General features: G+C 39.1%; 1 protein-coding gene across 1 annotated transcript in view; it reads left to right on the top strand.

Moving 5' to 3' along the window:
• The window catches only part of FAF1 (Fas associated factor 1), a 225,901-nt gene that overhangs the window by 15,922 nt on the left and 187,571 nt on the right, over positions 1-22,408 (top strand). Inside the window, exons 2-3 of the mRNA XM_089515109.1 lie at positions 5,287-5,355; positions 20,786-20,832. Coding sequence (XP_089371235.1) covers positions 5,287-5,355; positions 20,786-20,832 — 116 coding nt within the window. The remainder of the gene's footprint in view (positions 1-5,286; positions 5,356-20,785; positions 20,833-22,408) is intronic.

The following is a 22,408-nucleotide window of genomic DNA, read 5'->3' as shown; positions in this document are numbered from 1 at the left end:
TGTTTGAGATTACAAATGTAAACACAGTTACCTGGGGGTTAAGTCATCCTGTGCTCAGTAGAATCTATAAACTATCACCAGTAGCTTCTAACTAAAAATTCACATTCGGATAAAATAGGCTTAGAATCATATTCAAAACCAGAAAAAGAGGGATGGCAGAGGCCTTTATCTTTAAGGGTGTTCTTGGTGCAAACCTTGCTAATCCCTATTTGCTCTTTTTTCCACAACTTTGCTGCACCATTTCTGCCTGAATCATCTAAAAAAAGACTCTCATCATTCATTTAGATTTTGCACTTACACAGCAACCTAAAAGTTCAATGTGTATCTGCATACACATTGATATTTTTATGAAGTCTTTTTTAAAGATGATGGCTGTTGCGTATTGTATGCTCTCACCTTGTAAGTCTTAGACTGGGATGCAGGGAACCTTTGGCTCTCCAGATGTTCTTATCTTCAACTCTAGCCCCATTCAGAATAGCCAATAATAAGGGGTTGTGGGACTTTTAGGCCAAAGCTGTTGGAAGGCCAAGTATTCCCCATCCCTGCCCTAGCTTGATTGGTTGGAAAACAAGGGTATTTCTAGGTAATTGTTTGTTGAATTGGCGCTTAAATACCACTGTTGTATTTCCTCATCACCAACTGTCCTTCTTCTTTTTGTAATATCATTACAGTAAAAAAATATTTGCAGCAACAATTTATATTTCTTTTGTAAAGTATCCAACACACCACTTAAATGCCAAAGAAACAGATGTTCATTACTCTTCAGTCGCTCTTCATTATCAGCAAATCTTTATGAAACTGTATTTAAGGTTGCTGGTCATGCTCAGTATTTATACTCCTGTTTGTAATGGAATTCTTATAACTACTAACTGCAACTTTTCCATTAGAAATAAGAAGAAACAGGAGCTGATTAAATAAAAACCAAAGACCATGCTGAACTGATGCTCTCCATATGCATGTCTCCTTTGTAACAGCAAGGGGGAAATATTTTATAAAGAAGCAGAATTGCTTTGAATTAGTGTGTCTGTTATTTAGGGGGCAGTCTTAAAAATCTATTCAAACCAGTTGTTTAGTCTTTTAAAAAAATCTGACAGCTATACCTCTTAAAACTTATATTTGAGGTTGTATCCACACTGCTCACTGGCTTGCTGTTTGAGAGTCAATGGCACAGTAGAAGTTGTTGGAAAGATTTAAAAAAAAGATAATGACCTTACAAATGGAAGACGGTGATGGTGGGGAATATATCAGTGATACAGTTGGCCCCCTGTATCCATGGATTCAATCATCATTGCCTTAAAAAATATATTTTTAAAGTCCCAAAAGCAAACCTTCATTTTACCATTTTATATAAGGGAGACCATTTTACTGTGCCGCTGTATGTAACAGGACTTGAGCATTGTTACAGTGATAACTCGGCACTGCCCAAATCTCTTAAAACCTTTCCCTATTTTCCTCTCTGTGCTACTGCTGTCACCAATATGTGCCGGTGAGACTCACCCACTATCTAATGTGTCCCAAACCTAAAAGACTTTCTCAATGTTGGTAGCGTTTTTAATGTGTTTCTGAAATCACTTGGGACAGCTGCTTGTTGAAACAAAGTAAGAAATTTATTTGTAAGTCAGGCTGACAGTATCTCTTTTAGTTAGGGTTGCCATATCCCGCCGGGGGGCGGGACAATCCCGGTTTGGGCGGTGCCATCCCGATCCCGGTCCAGTTTGGGGCCCAAACTGGGACGGCCCCGCCCACCGCGGCCACCTCAGCCCCCGCGGCGGCTCCAAGGCCTTGCTGAGGCCTGGGAAGGCTCTCCGCGGTTGGAGCTCCAGCCGCGGAGACGCTTCCTCCCGGGCCCCAGCGAGTCCTTGGAGGTGGCTCTGCAGTCGGAGCTCCGACCGCGGGGTCCTCCAAGGCCTCCACGAGGCCAGGGAGGAGGAGGAGGCCACTTCCCCTCGCGGCCATCGCCGCGATGAGGGGCGGCCCCCGCCTCCTTCCCGGCCTGGGAGCTGGCCGAGGCTTCCTCCCAGACCGGGAGGAGGAGGAGGCCGCTTCCCCTCGCGGCGATCGCCGCGATGAGGGGCGGCCCCCGCCTCCTTCCCGGCCTGGGAGCCGGCTGAGGTTTCCTCCCAGACCGGGAGGAGGAGGAGGCCGCTTCCCCTCGTGGCGATTGCCGCGATGAGGGGCGGCCCCCGCCTCCTTCCCAGCCTGGGAGCAGGCCGAGGCTTCCTCCCAGACTGGGAGGAGGACGAGGCTGCTTGGCACCGCGGTGATCGCCGTGATTCCAAGCCGCCCCGTGCCCCTTCCTGGCCTGGGAGGAGGAGGAGGAGGAGGAGAAGTTTTAAAAATGTAGGACTTTTTAAAAATTTCCTAGTCAGGAAATAAATAAATAAACAAACAAATAAATAAATAAATAAATAAATATCCTACATTTTCAAACCTGGTCCTACATTTGTCCCGGTTTGGAGGTCCTCAATTATGGCAACCCTACTTTTAGTGGATGGTGTTTACAATGGGTACGGTGTATAAATACTTTATTAGTTACAGTTTAACAGTTCTTTAGTTTGTCTTTGTAATTGTATCTTTATAGCTTTACATATGTGGTACATATGTGTTCCCGTACAGACAGCCCAAAAGGAGCGGCTCTGTGCCGCCCCTGGATGCGTGGGGTTGGCAACTGGACACCACGCCAAAAAGGAGCTTCTTTTGTCAGCACTACAGGAGCGCCATAAGGGTTGTGTCGCATCCTCATGATGCTCCCCGTGCATGGTGCTGTTTGTGCACCGTGCACAAGCGACGCCACCATGGTGCACCCCGTGTAAATGGCGGCATGCCAAGATGGCGCCCGTGACACTTGGTAGGGCTTGAGAGAGTGCAGATGCTCCGCTTTAGCAAGCCCTATTTTCAGACCCAGGCCAGCACACCACTCATTAAGAGTGGTGTGACCTAAGGGCAGAAGGCTGCATTTGAGTTGGTTTAGAGATGCCATTCGCTCTCATTAGCCTGCTGAAAAGGTTTACTGTGATATATATTCTAAACTAAACATAGTAAACTATGGCCTGAAACACTTGGGCCAAAAGTGCCGGCTTCAGGCTGTGAATGCTGTGAGCTGAATGTGCCTTGTACGTCTAGAAGATGCTTGATCCAGTAGAAGATTATACTGGTGGAAAGTGGAGTGTGTCCCCCCACACCACCACAGTTCTTCTCATGCAGAAGCTTTCATCCTGTGGAAATCCACTAAGGAATATCTCCCTGCCTTCTGGGGCAGATTTTCAGAATGCACAATCATCCACAGGGGAGGGGAGAACTATCAAAATTCATCTTCACCCTTCTTTCCCATAGCAGGAACATCAAGCCCTGTGTTTTCAACCATACAAATGTGACTGTTTTGACATTTATACTGATAGTCAAATTAGATGACCCACTATATACTGTATGCTTTTGTATTTAACCTGTCTGTCATGATAATAATAATAATAATAATAATAATAATAATAATAATAATAATATAGTTTATTTGTAACCCGCTTTTCCAAAATTTTGATCAAAGCGGCGAACAATTATTTATAAAAACATTCCAATAAAATAAATTAAAAACAGCATTAAAAGCAACATAGTAATACTAATGACAAAAGAGCCAGATGGAAGGGGAAATCGATATATACAGTCCGGGGTCATCAATGAAAAGGGGTAAGAGAAGATTTTTCATGGTGGGAAGGCTTGGGAAAAGAAATACGTCTTCAGATTCTTTTTGAAAAGAGCTAAGGATGTGGTGGAGCGAAGCTCATCTGGGAGACTATTCCAAGATCTTGGGGCCACGATAGAGAATACTCTCTGTGAGGTCCTCACATAGCGTGTCGCTGGGACCTCCAACAATTTCATCCCTGTTGATCTGAGTGTGCGGGGCGGATTATATGGGGAGAGGTGGTCCTCCAAGTACTCTGGGCCCAAGCCATTTAGGGTTTTATAGGTCCTTACCAACACCTTGTATTGAGCCCGGAAGCTCAATAGGCAGCCAATGAAGATGTTTCAAGATGGGTGTTATATGGTCAGACCTGGAACAACCAGCGACCAGTCTCGCTGCCATATTCTGCACTAACTGTAGCTTCCGGGTTTGGTACAAGGGTTGCCCCATGTAGAGCGCATTACAGAAATCCAATTGAGAGGTTACCAGAGCATGTACTACAGTTTCAAGGTCTCTCTGGTCCAGGTAGGGACGCAGCTGGCGTATCAGCCGAAGCTGATAACATGATGTTGTTGGTATCAATGCAAGCCTTTCTTCAAAAGCTAATAACTAGCTTCTGAGGATTATACCAGAGAAAGAAATTCCTCTTCCACATCTGCTGCAGTCCCAATAATGATTTTGCCCCCCTCCTCACAAATGTTATTTGCCATTCTAAAAACTATTCAGGTTAATGTAAAGATTTCTAGTTTGATCCACAGTGAGATTATTAGTTAAGCCCCATGTTGTCTTTTTGTTACATGACAACAAATTTCACAGTCTTCAGTAAGATGACTTTCCCAGCTCTGCTTCTATTCTTTTGTTTTGTTTTAAAGATTATAGATTATTATTATTGTTTGTTAGTTACCTTAAATGTTTTTAGTATGGGAAGGCATTTGATAACAAATAAAAATAGCATATCCTTTTAGCTGGTTATGCTAAGAATTCAAATGGGGATTTTCCACAGACCCAGTCTGCTAACTTATAACCATTTGCTTAATTACTTTGCAATAACATATGTGCTATCCTTTTATGAAGGAAGCACACTTACCTGTGATAATCAGAAATGAAGGTGTCCTACAGGTATGCTTGGTATGTTGTGGCTGGTCATTATCAATGAACTGAGACACCAGGATGTGGACACCAGGATGTACTGAGCAACCTTGTGATGAGAGTATTCTATACTACTTGCTTGTAAAACATGAACAGTATTGATCTCTTCATAAATACTTTTGTCTCAATTAATGACAAATGTAAAATGCTTTGCAAATGCTGTGTATATGCTTAATAATCGTCAGACACATTACATCAGTCCAGTGAACCTTAGAATTTGCCATTTGATTAACAAGGGGAGTAGCAGCTTTGTTCATTATTTCTTTCCTGTTCAACACAGCCTAAATGTTTTGAAAGTATGCACTAGAGTCTAATCGTGTGACACAGTTTAATGTTATATCTGGAATCTAAATATAAAGGGAATGTTCCTAAATTATAAGCAGCTACACCATATTTTAAACTTGAAAGAACATTTGTTTGGAGACTTCTTCAACCATATGTTTCTCTCTCTCTTTTTAAAGGCATGTACTGGTATAGAAAATATTGATGAAGCTATTACCCTACTTGAGCAAAATAACTGGGATTTAGTGGTAAGTATTTATTTTTATATGTATCTGGGAGTACAAGGAGAGAAACGGAAAAACAGGAAAATATCCTTGCCCATCAGAACTATGAATAACAATATGTTAGTCATAGTTATATGGCTTCTCTATAAGAGAACATAATTTTGATGGTCTCTGTAAATAGTGGCTGAGATTTTGCATCACTGCAATATATATAAATAACACCAGTAGACTTACATTTTGCTTGCATTACACTGCATACCACCAGGGCCTAAATACCCTAAAGGCAAGAGATCCCATCTGATCTTGGAAGCAAAGCAAGGTCAGCACTGGTTAGTACTTGGATTGGAGACCACCAATGAATACCAAATGCTGTATGCTTTATTTTAGAGGAACAAACTGGCAAAATCCCCTCTTGAAGGCATGTGTCTTCAAGTTGTTTATTGATTTATGGTGACCCCATGAATTTCATAAGGTTTTCTTTGGCAATGAATGCTCAGAGGTGGTTTTGCCAGTTCTTTCCTCTAAAATACAACCTATGACACTTTGTATTAGTTGGTGCTCTCCCAACACAGTACCAGCCAGGGCTGATTCTGCTTAACTTCCAAGATCAGATGGGATCTGATGCCTTTTTAGGGTATTTACGCCATACAAACACATACTCGATGCTACCAGAAAACAACATATGCAAATCACTGCTAAATAAGTACAGCTGATGCCCTGTTGCACAGTTTTAATACATTATTTGATGAAAATTAACATTAGGAAAATGTTTTTTAAGTCCAGATACTTCAGAGGCACATGATAAAATATATGAGTTGACTAAAGAGAAATTATCACTCATTATCACAATTATCATATACCCAATGTTTTGAAAGGATCAATAAACATGTGCACACATCTCTTTGCTATTATTTTTTTCAAAGGAGCTTTTGCAAAACCTTCTCAGTGCTAGGTAATCATGGCACTGAAGAGAATGCATTTTTTTCATGGGTCAATGAAAGGTTAAATACAAGAAACGGAGTAGTATAACATGTCTCATTTTCCAATGGCATCAGGAAGGAATGATAGTCAACTGATCTATATTATATACTGTATTCTTTAAACAAGCATTGAAAAGCTGGGAACAATTGAAAAGATAAAAATATATAATACACACATGTAAGAATTAATAGTGAAATTCCTGTGCTGAACCTGGCGTTCATGCTATCACTGTTGTAACTTTCCTTTTTATTTTGTTGATTGTTGCTCAAGAATTAACATTATTTCATTTCTACCTTCTCTCTGGCCATGATAATTAAGTAGTAATATCTGTTTCTGTAGCATTTCTTGGGTAATATTGCTAGGATGCATTGTCTAATTGTTATAAGTCAGGGAGAGATGAACATGTATGCTTCTCATCTTTCAGACTGTTGACATGTGGAATATTGAATGGTACATTTCATACTGTTGCAAGGGTTCACTTTATTTGCAGAAGGACTTTTGTTTGTAGGAAGGACAATTTTTCTGCCTCCAAAACAGGTGCACAACTTCACTGTTACTTTTTTCTTGTTTTTTACACACATTATTCATCAGAGCTAAAATTGACATCTGGAACATTTTTGCTCTTTGGTTGAAGAATTCAATATTCTGAGGGATCAAGATCTTGCTTTCACTTTGGTACATCACTGATACTTTAGTATAATTTTTGGAATGATTATATATTTAAGAAAAAAAGCCACAGTTCTCCTGATTTTATAAAAAGCCAGCAGAATACACCACATGTGCCTCTGTAGCCATGATGGATAATTTTCTTACTGCTGTAGTGGTTTTCATTGTATTTATCCTCAAAAGGAAAGCATTTTTAAAAAAATAAATAAAAATAAAAGTTTATTTTTCCTCTAGTAATTTGCAAACAGTGGCTTTTCAATGTAGAAATTCTCCAAGTGGTTATGATTATCTTAATTTTAAACGTACCTTCTAAAATGTGGGCTTTGCTATTTGCTGAAATGTCAGCCTTACTGCTATATTTAACTTCTTTATCCTTTGTACTGGCAGTGGTTCAAAGCAACTGTGTGTTTGCAGTAAAGTCAGTGGTTTAGCGCACCTGTAAATGTGATGGCTTACCATTCCTCTTGAATGTTGATTCTAAGGATCAGAAGACAAAAAAGGCTCTGTGCCATGTTTTTATAGTACTTGAGTTTCATAACTTAACAATTTTATGGATAATCTAATAATAATATTCATTTCTTTTAAAAATGGTAAAATTGGAGAGTACTCTTCTTGGAGGCAGCACCTTAGGGACGTTAGATAAATGCTGTGTATGAAGGGGGCATTATTCTTATTTTCATTAAAGAAGATTTGAATGAGCAAGTTTGTGGGACTAAAATTACAGCTAAGAAAAGGAAGTTTTAAATTTTGTATTGTGTATTGTTAATATTCCTAGTGGACAAGTTGACCAAATGCCTGTTTGTGAGATGTTCAAGTTCAGCTATAACTCCTCCTACCAGATGTGTGCATCTCTTTGATCTATTAAGAAGTATCTATTAAGCAAGCTATATTTAAGCAAGAAGTAGCTACTCTTTTCACCCAGATGTGTGTAGCTATTTCATCTACTAAGTAAAAAAATAAAGGTGGACATACTGCTGCCACCATAATTTGGTTCAGTGTTATGGTTATTCAGCATCTACTTTATTTATTTATAGTTATTTATCAGTGTTTACCAGTCAGTGAGTCATGGATATGGGTTGTCCGTCTGGCACCTGTGGAAGGCTATTCCAAAGTTTGGAAAACAGCCAGTGGCCCTAGAGGTTGGTTTACAATGCCCAGAACCTCCTGGCTAGAATGACCAACTCTATTTTTTAGAGTTGTAGTCTGAAAAATACTGTATCTGTTCCAAGCCCTAGCTTCTAGACCCTATAGTCCAGAAAAATAACTTGCCTAGGTTCTGGGCTAGAGACGGCAGGCAAAAATATAGATACTAATCCTGATCCAGGAAATTTATTTAGGGAAACAAGTTTCTGCTTCTTTATTCAGTATGGTTTCACATGCATAGTGTTCATTGTGGTTTACTGAACCTATTAAAGTCATGTTTTGATGTGGATTGAATATCTCTACATGGAAATTCAATTTGTTACACATAGCTTGATTAGGAGTAGCTTCGGAGAAATGTTGCTGAAGGGTACGTTAACATACATGCCAAAATTTCATAGAAGAAATCTGGGATGCATGCAGCCAAGCTACATCAAAATGTGGTCAAGATGGCCAAGTATTAAGCAGTCATTTGCTTTTGCATAAGCCTACTGGAAAAGGCAAGATCCCATCCTGTCCTCACCTCCCCCCCCCCCCCCCCCAGAGAATTGAGTACAGAAGTGGCGTTTATATCAGCCAGCCTAATGTGCTAGATCAGTTGTGGATCTGTACAAAATCCCAGGAATCATATATGCCCCTCTTCTTTTCTTGTAATGCTGAAACAGAAAGTGATGCACCAAAATGTGTCGAACACCTTTTAAAACAACTCAGGGCCAAATCCTGTGTTAGTCCCAACTACAGATGATCCACTGAAAAGAATGACTATTATTAGTCACAATTTATGTTAAGTCCCACTAATTACAATGGGTCTCCTGTAATTGGGAATAATACTACATTTAGTCCCAAATCTGTGGCAAAAAGAGAGAGTGAGAGAGATAGGGGAAAGAGAGATTGAGAGAACCTGCTAATTGGTAGCCAAGTAGCCAGGCTAGAAAAACAAAGAATGTTCCAATACTTTACCTTTTAAATTTGCCTTCAAGACACAGAGGACTACAGTTTTAAGATTCTATAGTAGTCTTGGTTACATCTTGCTCATTAGTGAGGAACATGAGAAAGGATAAAAAAGGTACAGTTATTTTGCCAAGAATAAAATACAAATTTTAAATTAAATGGAAAATTGGGTTCCTTGACTCATGTGAATTACAAGCTTGAGTTCTAGGGCTATGCACTATCCTCCCAAGATACTGGTCACAAATATTGGGGGAGCCTCTGGATTGGTGTTCACTGAGGCTGCAGGAGCAAGGGAACTCTTCTGTGCAAGCTAAAAGGCTTTCAGTAGATCCAAACCAGCTTTTTGATTATGCAGATTAAGAGAATTGATGCTTAACAGTGTAAATTCCAAAAATGCATGTGATCATTTTGCATAATTTAGTCCAATTTTGTCAACAAAAAGGAGGGGCAAGATGCAATACAGGGAATGTAAATTCTTGGAAATCTTTCTGGATTCTGAAATTTGTTCAATAGCTCATATTCTTGCACATCTGTATTTGCAGTTTTTTAAAATTTTGACCAAATAAATAATAATCACAACTGTATTGCCACTAAGTACAGCAATGGATGAAAGCTCCATCCCAGTTGCCACTGCAGTGAACTCAAAGGGAGAGAACAGAAGCCAGCATTTGCTGGACTTAATCCTTTCCCCCTTACCATCTAGTTTTCCTTGTGTGTCGTGTCTTTTTAGAATGTAAACCTAAGGGCAGGGAACTTCAAATTAGCAATTGTAAACTGCTTATGTAAACTGCCATTTACACTGATGGTGCTATATAAATAAATAAATGATGCTGCTGCTGCTGCTGATGATGATGATAAAACTTGAATCGCTTATTAAATATACTTTTTGCACTTTCACAGTCTCACATAGTGCATCCAGATCCTGTCATGGTACACTAAAATGTCTGTTGTCAGTGATATAAGTTGCTTAAGTAAAGATCTTACACCTTTCAGTGTGTTTAGTTTGCTTACATCACTTCTGTGTTTTCTTGGACTCTAGACTGTGGTTTTTGAAATATGAAGGGTGACTTCTGTATTTTTAAATATCTGTGCTTAGGTTTTCTGACTGTGTCAGAAAAAAACCCCTTATGATTCAGAATATCAGTATCTGAATTTCCTGTTTATTCCTGTGTGTTCGGCTTTAGACCCACATCAAAATTAACAGAACAAATTAAATGTTTCTGTTACAGTCAATGGCTATAATACACCCTTTTCCATTTAAAGATTTTTTTGTTCAATTATTTTAGTCTAAAGTACTGAAAATCATAATGTTACATTTTGTGTTTAAGGTCCACAAATACATATTTCTTCAGGGAATCCAGAGAAACTGATAGCAGACCATACTTCCTTGACTCACATAAATTGGTTGCCTGTGCCTTCACAGTGCATCATTTGGAAACTTCTAGAGCTTCTAGTATGGTCTCTGTAATCTGCCCCACTTAACAATCTGGCTGCGGCTCTTTGGACAAGATGAAGTTTCCAAACACTCTTCAAAGGCAGCTCTAAGAAAAGCACATTACAGTAGTCCAAATGTGATGTAACTAAGGCCCATTCCGGACGGGCGTATAGTACGTCCCCAAGACGTACTGGGTACGTACAAAATGGCGGTGCCCGTCCACACGGGCGCCGCCATCTTGACATCGCAGACGCGTAACGCCCAGACGTTGCACGGCGCTAATGATGTTGCGAGTGCGCCATTGGTGCCTTGCGGTGTCATTAGCACGCCGCGAAAAGAAGCGCCATTTTGGGGCTTCTTTTTGCTCTGCGAGGGAGCCGCGTGGTTTGGCCGCTGCGGCTCCCTTGCGGAGCAACCGGCAGCGCCGGCAGACTGCCACTTTTAGGCGGTCTGTAACGCGCTTAAGATATGTATCACCATGGCCAGATCCAGTGTCTCAAGGAATGGCCATAGTTTTGGTGCATAAGCTTTAAATGTGCAAAAGCTGTTTGGGCCACCTCAGAAACCTGGGCCTCCAGGTTCAAAGCTGAGTCCATGAGTGCCCCCTAAGTGTAACCCCATTCCCTGATCTGCCTTCCGACTAACCAAGGGGCGAAACAGGCTGCCCCTTTGTGTTACCTTCTGGGTAGCTTGGGAGAGCAGCATTTATATGCTGCATGCTCTCAAGCTGCCTGGAAGCCACCCTTCCTTTTACCCGGAGGCGGCTTCATGATGCTCTGATGGTGCGGCATTTACATGCTGCATGCTGTCGGAACATCATGAAACCAGCTTTTAGCAGTGGCGTGGGTGGAAAATCTGGCTTTTTGTCACCCAAAAAAGGAGTGGCTGTTTGGCACTCCTTTTTCGGGCAGCTTGAAGGTGATTGGGGCCACGGCGTGTGGTTATCGTGGCCCCAACCCAGTTTTGGAAGGGGCGACTTCAAGAAGAACTGTGGTTCTTCTATCAGGAGGGCTTTAAACTGAGTTATGTGGGGGAGGGAGACAGTATTCTGGAAGGCACAAGGACTGGAGAAAATAGTCAAACTGTCATAGAGGGAACAAGGCAGACAGTGCAAGGACCCAACAGTGGGAGACAAAAAAACTTGTACATGCAGCAAGTAAAGGGAACTTGTGGTCTTAAATGCCTCTATACTTATAATTCAGCATAACAGGAACAAAAGATGGGCAAATATGAGTTTGGACAGGCCCACAAATGAGCTAGCTGGCGGATATAAATACTGTACAGCAAACAAGTCCAATTTTAGTATATGTCAGTTCAGGGGAACTTATTAGGTAATGTCATATATTTTTATATCTTCTATAAAGCATTTAGTAATAAGATTCATGAAGTTTTATGTGAGATATAAACTGGGTCACATGTCTTGAGTATATGGTTTACAGATTGTAGTTTGACTGATTAGCTGTGCAAATATACCATGGCGCTATGTTTTAAAACATTTTTTTCCTGTTCATGAGTTAATTGAGAAAGCGTTTCCATGCTTTTTGCATTTCATCTTTAGAATTAAAATCACTGAATTACCTTGAATTATCACAGACTTGAATAATAAGTAAGTACGGTCAAAGAAGAAAGGGCAAAGGCAGGCTTACTGCTGAACATAAAGAAAACAAAAATAATGATGGAGGATCTACATAAATTCATCCCACAGAATAAAGAAATCAAAATAGTTAAGGAATTCCCATACTTTTGATCAAACATTGATCAGAATGGAACTCTAGCCAAGAAATCAGAAGACTAGGAATGGGAAGGGCAGCTATCAAACAACTAGACAAGATCCTGAACAGTGGATATACAACTGAGCACCAAAGTTAATTGTTCAAATCATTATATTCCCCATCACAATGTATGGATGCAAGAGCTGGACAGGGAAGAAAATCAACTGATTCTAGATGTGGTGCTGGAGAAGAGTGTGAAGGATACCATGGACAGCCCAAAAGACAAACAATTGAATCCTTGAACAGATCAAGCCTGGAATCTCCCTGGAAGCCAAGATGATCAAATTGAGGCTGTTGTATCACATCACAAGAAGGCATGACTCATTAAAAAGACAATAATGCTGGGAAAGGTGGAGGGTAGAAGAAAGAGGAAGACTGCATGCTAGATGGATGGACTCAATCAGGGAAGCCACGAGCCTGAGTTACAGGGCCTAAGCAGAGCAGCAGAAGACAGTGGGTCTTGGAGATGTCTTATCCACAGGGTGCCCATGAGTTGGGCATTTAACAACAACTCAAGCCCATTTAACAACAACAACCTCACCTTATACTGTGGGGTCATTTCCTTATGTCAGAATCTGCATGTATTGGTCTACTTTGGTCACCTCGGAGGGTGATAGAGTCTCCTTCCTTGGAGGTCTTTAAACAGAGGCTGGATGGCCATCTGTCAGGGATGCTTTGATTTGGATTTCCTGCATGGCAGGGGGTTGGACTGGATGGCCCTTGTGGTCTCTTCCAACTCTACGATTCTAGGATTCTATGATACTTGCTTAGTAGCACTAGAATGAATACTATCATAAAAATGTAACTTATGTATTTGGGTGAAAGGGTTGTGATCTACATCTAATTGTGAGTCACAGCTAAAATAGGCCCACAGAATCTATTGCTAATGTGTCAGCACCTATAGAAATTTCCTTGATTTAGTGGTTCTGCTCTTGATGGGACTAACAGTTGGATCTAGGCTGTGATCAAATACCTACTATGCTTGTTTAATCTGATCTAAACCTAAGATGCCTTTTAACATTTGCTTTGCTCAGATCTTCAAGTTTTTCTACAAAGTGTGCTTAGAAAAATTATAGTGCAAATAAGGGTGTTGGCAGCATTTGTGTAGCCTTGCTTCTTTTCTCTTTGACTTTAACTAGCATATTCAATTAGTGTATGGCCTTTAATATATAGCATTAGAACAGAGCTAGGATTTTGGTAGGCTTGGTGTCAGCTTTGTGAAAGTATAGTAAGCAGCATGTGCAACCTTATCTAAATAGTAGCTGAAATTTCATTACTGCAGTAATGAACTCTTTCTACTTCTATTATCCTTGCACAGCTGCCAGCAAGAAATGCAGAGTCATCAAGCAAGCAGCGAGGCTAATAAATGTCAATTTCTTTTTATGAAGAAGCTACTCTATTTCATGTAATAGAGAGTTCTTTGTGCTCATAGTCCACACAAAAGGCAGCACCTGAGAGTACAGAACTGCTTGGCAGCCTGCAACTAACATTTCCCCCCCACCTTTTCATTTGGTATTTCTCATCACAAATTCATATTTTCACTCTACTAAGTTCAAAATCTCAGCCATGAAGCATGTTATACAGAGTGTGATAAAATTGCTTTAAAGTATTTTCATTTATTTAAATGATATCCCTAAATCAGAAACCAAAGAACTGTGTGTGGAAATTTGGTTGTCTTTTTTTTTTTTAAAGAATGGATTGACATTCATGACTTTTTGGAATGTAGCGTTTTTATATAGACGATGAAAGGTCTGCATACATTTTTTTAAAGCTATTATTTTTGCTGCATGCAAACTTACAGCATGGTCTGTCAAGGCTTTCAGGCTATGGCAATAAAGTAGATCAAAATCATATTGCTCTCTAGCAGTACAATCATGTGGAAATATATTAACCTCTCCTAGTCTGAAGTCTTGTTAACACCAGCAAATACATTCTCTCTGCAGAATTACTACACACCAGATACTATAGTATTATTTGAATTTTTGGCATCTGGGTATAAGGGTGAGACTATAAATATAGGCCTATTTACTTGCAATTAAGTCATATTGAAACCAGTGGGGACATTTCCAGTAAATGCACAGAATAACTCTTACCATAGTTGAAAGTTATCTGCATACACTTGGAATGTGGCAAAGGCACCCTTCCGCCAGAGATGAGGGGTTCTGCCCACAGAAGCTATGTTCCACCTTGGTGGAAGGCTCTATGGGATGAGTAAATCTAGGGGTGTCTAAGTGTGTGTCTGTTTACACTGTATATACTCAATTATAAGTCAACCTCATGTATATGCTGAGGGCAGATGTGGGGGTCAGAATTATGGATTTTGATATGACCTGTGGATATGTTGAATGTAAAATTTAGCAGCGTGTCACAAAGGATGTAAAGAACCAAGCAAAGGAAAAATAATGCCAAAGAATTTACAAAATTCTGGCTTGCATAGCTGTTTGTGTTCACCCTAAAGGCTGGATGGATGAGAAGGGAACTACAATAAATGATGGCTGTGCGATGTATGAGGGAGGCAACTGGGCACGGTGGGGCTAAGAAAATGCATAAATGTCAAAAAGGATGAAATGGTAAAGCAAAGAAAATAGCAACTACCGGTATGTTGGTAGTGATTATAGCCTTTAACTTTAATGTAATAACTTTGCCCGATTTAAACCTAGAAAAGCTGACAAACATACACAAATGTCTTATTCATATTCTTCAAAGCCTAGTTCCTTTTGGTGCTCATTTGAGGGAAAGTGCCAAAGAACTGCCACTGCTTTTATTTTCTCACTTAGGCATTAAAAAAAGTCAGAAGAGGTGCCACAGTGAAGAGAAGAGGGGTTCTTCTTTTAGGTGCTTTCTTCCGGCATGGCTAAGCTCTCGGCCTACACCACTCTACTCAGAGAAGGGGATGGTTACATTTTTGATAGGATGTAATTGATAAGTACTTACATTGATAGTACTTACATTGATAGTACTTACATTGACCTGTGGATAAGCTGACTCAGGCCTTTGGGACAGTTATTTGACTAACAATTCTAGACTTATACATGAGTATATACAGTATACATGGTCATATATATATATATATATATATATATATATATATATGAGAATCTCTGCATCAGTGTTCATTGCTAATGTACCTAGAATTCACTTAAATTGAGGCTATGGTGTAGAATATAATTGTACACATTGATGTTCATGTAAATTGATCAACATATGTTCTTTTTTGTAAGCATAGAAAGTGTAGCTCTCTGTATCACCCTCATGATGCACAACACTTTTTGTCTTTAAGGAGCTGTTGTAGGAAATTGAGAGGGGATAGCCTATATACTGTAGACTGGAAGATTTGTGAGAGGAAAGAGACTGGAGAATAGTCAGAGAAAGAATATGAATAAAAAGTAGCCGGGAAGAAATGGTAGGCAGAACTGCAGTTGCTGCATTGAGCACAACAGTAATCTAGCAGCAGCCTTGAGACAAGAGAGGGACAAAAAAAAGGCCAAGAGCTGTATTCCAGCTCAGGATTATTCAGCAGGTGACAGGACAGAGACCCTAAACACATATCTGATTTATTGTATTCCATCCTGTCCTATTTTGTTTTGAGACATAAATGGAACAGTTCTTTGATTGTTTCTATTGCTTTCTTCTCCTCTTCCCACATCTTATTAAATAAATGTTTACCAGCAAATAGTTTGGATATTCATTACAATTTTTATCCATTTTCATAATGTAATAATAGTACTTTTGTAAATAGATTAAAAATACTTTATATAGTTGAACTATGGATATATATAATACTTTAGGTAGAACTTTCTTCCCGGATGGCTAAGCTCTTGGCCTACACCACTCTACTCAGAGAAGGGGATGGATGGTTACATTTCACACCTAACAATCAACATATGTGCACTATACACAAATGGCAGATTTGCGCATTCATACAGGTGAGCCCTATTTCCAGTGAATAATTGAAGGACTGAATATGTGGTACAGATATGGGCAGGCATGTAAATCATGCTCCCCAAAATATCCACACACATCTGGCTGTGTTAGAGACCTCTGCATCATGAGCACAAAGTTCACCAAAAGGCATTCAGCTACTGAAGCAGGATTCCCAGTGATGGAAGCTCTGTAATCCTGTATAGCGAAGCAGGTTACAAAGCCCTCTGCAGATGTTCACACTCAATGCATAAAGGTATAATATACTTCTGAGTTTGGGGGAAGGGGGAGTTGGGGCAAGAGCTTACCATATGTACACATCCCCATTATCCATCCATTTAGCCCTCCACATCTTCAGGGAAATATGTGGACAAAACTTAATTCAAATGTAATGGATTACTTACATTGTTGTTCATATATTCAAACAGATAAATTGATTTTTTTTTAAAGTTAATCAGTTACTTTTTTAAAAAAGTACTGCTTCTATCTTAAACAGAAATAAATTCTAGTACATTAAGTAGGCTTGCACAGGATTGCACCCTTTGGAAAAATTACTAGATTTCAAGTTTTTACCATGTAAAGTTCATATCAAACTATTTTCAGTTTGTAATGAAGTCACATCTACCTTTTTAAATGTTTAAATGAAACATTTCTCCCACTCACCAATTCACACCACATAATTCTCCATGCATTTCTGTGTGGGAAAAATTCAGTAAACAAACACAACAACTGTTTCCTTCATTTATAATAAGCATAACAATAATGATTTTAAAAATTGTTCATAAAACACCAAATTTTTTTCCGGCACTGTGAAAAGCATAACAAAATAAAAAGGGAAGGAAAGGAAAAGCAAAGGTAAAAGGTATTATGATCACACCACTGCTCTCAGCAGATTTTTAGTCCTAAAGAAACGTTTAAAATTTAGAGTCCAATACTGACTAAGGGAGAAAAGTGGCAGATCACCCATCATCACTTCCAGAGTATAGCCACATAAAGACAGATTCACTGATATTTTCAGCCTGGTGGATTTCCTTTGGCATTCTTCACCAGCAAAAGTGACGGAGGGGGCAAAGGAAATTAGGTACACCACCTCCACCATGGCATAAGTCTAAAGCTTACAGATGGCCCATTTGAGGGCTTACCACTGGTGGTAAAAGGCATGTTCATATATTACATTCAACACAGGTATGGTCTATGTAAATGTCTACACAGAGTGTTGATCTGCACATTTTGACAAAATCATGAATGAGAGGCAGGAGCAAAAAAAGCCATTGCATTTTATGTTCATAATTGAGATTGATTTTACTGTTTATGCAGGTTTTTCCCCTGAATAAATTAGAATCTAATTGCTCAACTCAGATTTGCATTTTACGCACTAAATCAAAAACTTATTTTTATATTCAACTTGTTCAGTTGTAGTATTGTACAGTATGCAGTTCAATTTGTCATCCCAATATTAGAAATTAGACTGCTATCCGTAATCAAACATTTCCTGGGGGTGTGGGGCATAGAAAAGGTTGGGAACCACTGCCTAAGATAATTACCGGAATTTAAAAATATTGAGCGGTAGATCCACAGACCATGTAGTAAATTTATTTCTGCCATCACTATATATCTTGTGGTCTGTGTATCTGGTGGAAAAGCATAGGATTACATAATACAGTGATGACTGATTTAAGTTCCATTGATATTAGTGAGTAGTCTGGCTATATCTGGGTCCAACACATATAAATTTTTTCTTCAATGTACAACATTAACAGTTTGAAATATTTGATGATAGCTGCAGTGGATGAAAGAAAATGCTATATACTATGCAGCTTTTTCAAGTTAATGCACGTGCATGAAAATGTATGTACACTTAAGGACAAAGTGTAACCATTTTGTTCGGTCAGAACACCAGCTAAAAATAACCTTTGGGAGTAAGCTTCATCCTGATGATTCACAACAGTGCTTGCAACTTGGATTCTCAAAATTCAAAAATAAACAAGTGGCTTGTCAGGAAGATAGATTAAGAAATAGGAAACATTCAGAGTATGTCATAGAAGTTGACTTCCAGTGGCAGTTGAAAGTCTTGTCATTTCTGTTATCTCCAGAACTGAAATGTGTAGTTGCTAGCCAAAATTTAATTTCCTAGTGAAGCCATTTGAGATGTTTTTATTAAAAAAAATTTTTTATTAAACAAACACAAATACATTTTATAAATTTAACTAAAACATACATATAATAAACACAGTTCTACTAAAAAACCTTAACATACAATAGCAACTTCTCCCCTCCAGAACTGATGAATATACACCACTATTACTGTGTGTCCTTATGTGGAATAATATATTTACCCCTCTACAATGTACAAACTCTGTTTTGTACAGTTTGCTTTACAAAGCCTAAAATTGACTTGTAACCCCAATTACACTGTATATATGTAATAAACTATTCTTAGTCTTAAATTTGTTCAAAGATTTCTCTTTGATCAGAATTGTCAATTTATCCTGGATAAATTTTATGTTCCTGTTGGAAATCGAAGTATGTACCTTCAGTGGCTCAGCATGAAAAAGAATCTTGTGTTTTTACAGCTGAATGTAATAAACTTTAATGTTATTAATCCAAGCTGCTACTGTTAGAGTATCCCACCTATTGCAGTAAGCATGCTGTTATTTTAGTGCCATTTCATGTTCTTTGCACAAACTTCTCTTTTTTAAAAAACAAACAAACCATATTTGACAGCTGTTAAATATTACGCCTAACCTTTGGGAAGTTAATATAGACCTAGAAAAAACTGCCTAGACTTGGCTCTAAGTTTTATATTTTAGGAAGAGATCAAGTGGTGGAATGAGATTGTTCTACATCCCTCTTTTTAAAGATATTGTATAAAAATGACAGAAGCAGCTAGTATTTGCATTATCAGAATGTCAGGCAAGTATGTATATGCAGCTGGCAAATGAGTTGTTTAATGGTTAATGGTGGATTGAGACTTGGGAAATTGAGTTTCAGCTATTCATTGAACCATGAAGCTCTCTGGGTGGACTTAGGCCAGCCACTTGGTCTCAACCTGATTTTCTTTGCAGGGATGGATGGATCGACAGTCGTTATTTGCGTCTGCTACAAGCCATTGCAATAGAAACACAGTATTCTAGTAAAGTTAAAAGTTACAATCATTGTGGCATAAAGTAGGGACGAAATAAACCATATATGCCACCTTGAGCTCTTTAAAGTGTTGGCCACCGATGTAGTGAATATTGTCATGCACTGTAAGTGGAGTACCTTGAAAGTGTGTCCAGAAGTTTCCATTGCTGTAAAATGATACAGTTTTGTATGGTATCAAGATTATGTTACTCTAACACTTAAAGATTTTGAACTGGTTGACAGTTCCTTTGGGTGCCAACTCAAATTGTTCATTTTATCTGGTAAATCTTAAATGGGTTGGGTTCTTGATATTTAAGGATACCTTTGTCAAATTAAGAAATGAAGTGAAGGTTTTCTTGAGGATATAATCACCTGGAGATAGGTACGCTGGAGCAGTCATTCTCTCTTGTTACTTCCAGACAATGGAATGCACTCCCCTCAGAGTTGTGATCAATTCCCACTTGGCTGCCTTCAGGAAAAGTGCAAAGAGACGTCATTCTGACGTGCCATTTCAAGTTGTTTTTATGGTTTCTGGTTATGATGATGATTTTCATGGTCTTATACTTCAGAGATTTTTCCTCCTGAGATGTTAACTGTGTGTGTGTGTGTGTGTGTGTATGTGTGTATGTGTGTATGTGTATGGAAGGGAGACATGAACATGGAATGTATAAATAATAATTGTAGTAATAATTTGGATCTATATGGTGGCTCTTCTGAGTATTCAAAGTCCTTTGTTTGAATTTCCAAATGATGCTTCTTATATAGTGATAATCACTTTCATTTCCATTTTAAGTTATAATTTGAGTGTTTTCCGCCTTACATACTCCTTCTATCTGAAAAATTATATGAATTTTTTAAAAATTGCAGTATGATTAAGGCACTGGATGGCTCAATAAAAGATGGCATTACTTCTCTCTGTCTGTTTCTACTACCTGAACTTTCAGCCATTCATTGACAACATTAATTGTAGACTTAGGGGCAAATAAAATGGCCCTGGGTGGTATGGGTGACATGATGCACACCCTGAGGCTGCCCAGAAGCCATCTAGAAGCTTCCCCAACCCAGACAAGTCACTCTGAAAAGGAGCGGTTAAAAATTGCTTCTTTTCAGAGTGCTGTCTGGGACTGTGGTAGCAAGGGGCTGAACACGTCTGTTTGCCGTGGCTATGGGGCAGCCCCAATCCGCCCTTTTTGGGTGGTTTGTTTAGTCCTTAAGGTGCATGGAGAGATGCACTTGATGCAGCTGAGGAAGTAGACCCAAGTCTAAAAAAGCTTGTGCCAGAACATCTTTCACACAGTTAGTCTGAAAGGTACTAGGAAGTCCCTTTGCACACAGCTAATGGGAATGTGAGGTTTTGCATTATTATTTGGCAGATATCAGTATAATCTGAGCAACACTTTAAACAAGCATTCTCATTTATACAGTATATGGAGAAGGATTAAAATGTTGTATGCTTTCTTTTCAGGCAGCTATAAATGGTGTTATACCACAGGAAAATGGCATTTTACAAAGGTAAGTGGAGATTCACCCAGCCTCCATAATTACACTAGAAAGACTGTGACACAAACTATTTCTACTACTGATGAATTTGTATATTAGCACTCATCATTGATGAATCCTCGTGTAGATTTAAAATTGTTTTCTTTACTATCTTCAGAATCTGAAGCTTCCATTGAAGCAATATAAAGAAAATATTTTAATCTCTCAGAAAAGTAAATCTTCTAGGTTTATGTTCAGATGAAGTGTATCTTTCAGTCTTAAAAACTACAATTGTGAACTTTTTTTCAGTTAGATTTTGTTTGGTTCTCAATTTCTGAGATTAGGGAAGCCCTCAGATGAATCTGTTTACTGCTGCAGTTCTTTAAGTGAAATGTTCAGCTCAAAATGTATTTACATTTTTATTTTATGTGTCTATTTAGCTATATCCTCTTTTTGCTTTTTGCCTATATATGCTACCTGATGGTTTGTTTGTTTGTTTTTGTTTTTGTGTGCTTGGTGCTTTGTGAAGGCTTGAATCACTGGAAAAAACAATAATTTTAGAAAAGGTAGAGGGCAGAAGGAAGAGAGGAAGACTACATGCCAGATGGTTAGATTCAGTGAAGCTAGAGATCCATTAGCATCAGTAGAAAGAAGAGTCTGTTTGGAGTTTCCTAATAGAGGAACTCTTCCACAAAGCTAAATTGAGGCTGTTGTACTTTGGCCACATAATGAGAAGGCATGAATAATTGAAAAAGACAATAATGCTAGGAAAGATAGAGAGAGCAGCAGCAAGAGAGGGAGACTGCATCCCAGATGGTTAGATTCAATCAGAGATGCCACAGGACTGAGCCTGCAGGGCCTGACTGAGCAGTTGAGGACACATTTTTTGAAGATGTCTCATCTACAGTTGAGGTTGACTCAGGACATTTAATAGCAGCAGCAACAGCAACAGACAATAAGAGCATCTGCAGCAGTCAATACAGTTGATATAAACCCAAGCCTTTCATGATCTGTATTAGCCACTGAACCACACAAACTTTAACATTGTACAGTAGAGAGGTCTTTTTCTAAAAAGAGCTGACTTGATGACTTTGCCGCCGAGGCTATGAGAATGCTTTGTCCTCATTTAGCTGGCACAGTTTGAACACTGTAACAAACTTCTGTATGTGAATTGTGTTAAAACTATGATGGGTTCAAAAGGATGCTGTTTGAAGGAGGAAAGCCCTGTTGACAGATTTAAGATTGCAGTGTGCTCCTGCAGTGTCAGTGTGCCTACTGCCGAACAGATGGGTCCGTACATTTTTGGGGTAGGAGGAAAGAACACTTTTCTTCTGCTTGTCTGTGAAAGCTCACAGCACTGGCCATCTGTTTGACCGAAGAGATATTTATATGCCAATAAGGTTCATAAGCCCACTCTAACACACAAATTTCTCTGAATTGGGTCCAGTATATTTTTGCATGGAAATGTATACACCTAAATACAGCACATCCATTGTTCGTCATAGCTTTGAAACTGCCCATGGCTTCAGAGCTGAGAATTGTTCTTTGTTCTTTCTGATTAGGGAGAAGGAAAAGAGGCCCTGGCAGAAAAAAAGGATCATAGTGCTCT

This window comes from Sceloporus occidentalis, unplaced genomic scaffold (genome assembly GCF_023333645.1).
Source record: "Sceloporus occidentalis isolate IW3139 unplaced genomic scaffold, rSceOcc1.0.p SCAF_3, whole genome shotgun sequence".
Classification (NCBI taxonomy): Eukaryota; Metazoa; Chordata; class Lepidosauria; order Squamata; family Phrynosomatidae; genus Sceloporus; species Sceloporus occidentalis.
This window is presented reverse-complemented; position numbering and strand designations above follow the sequence as displayed.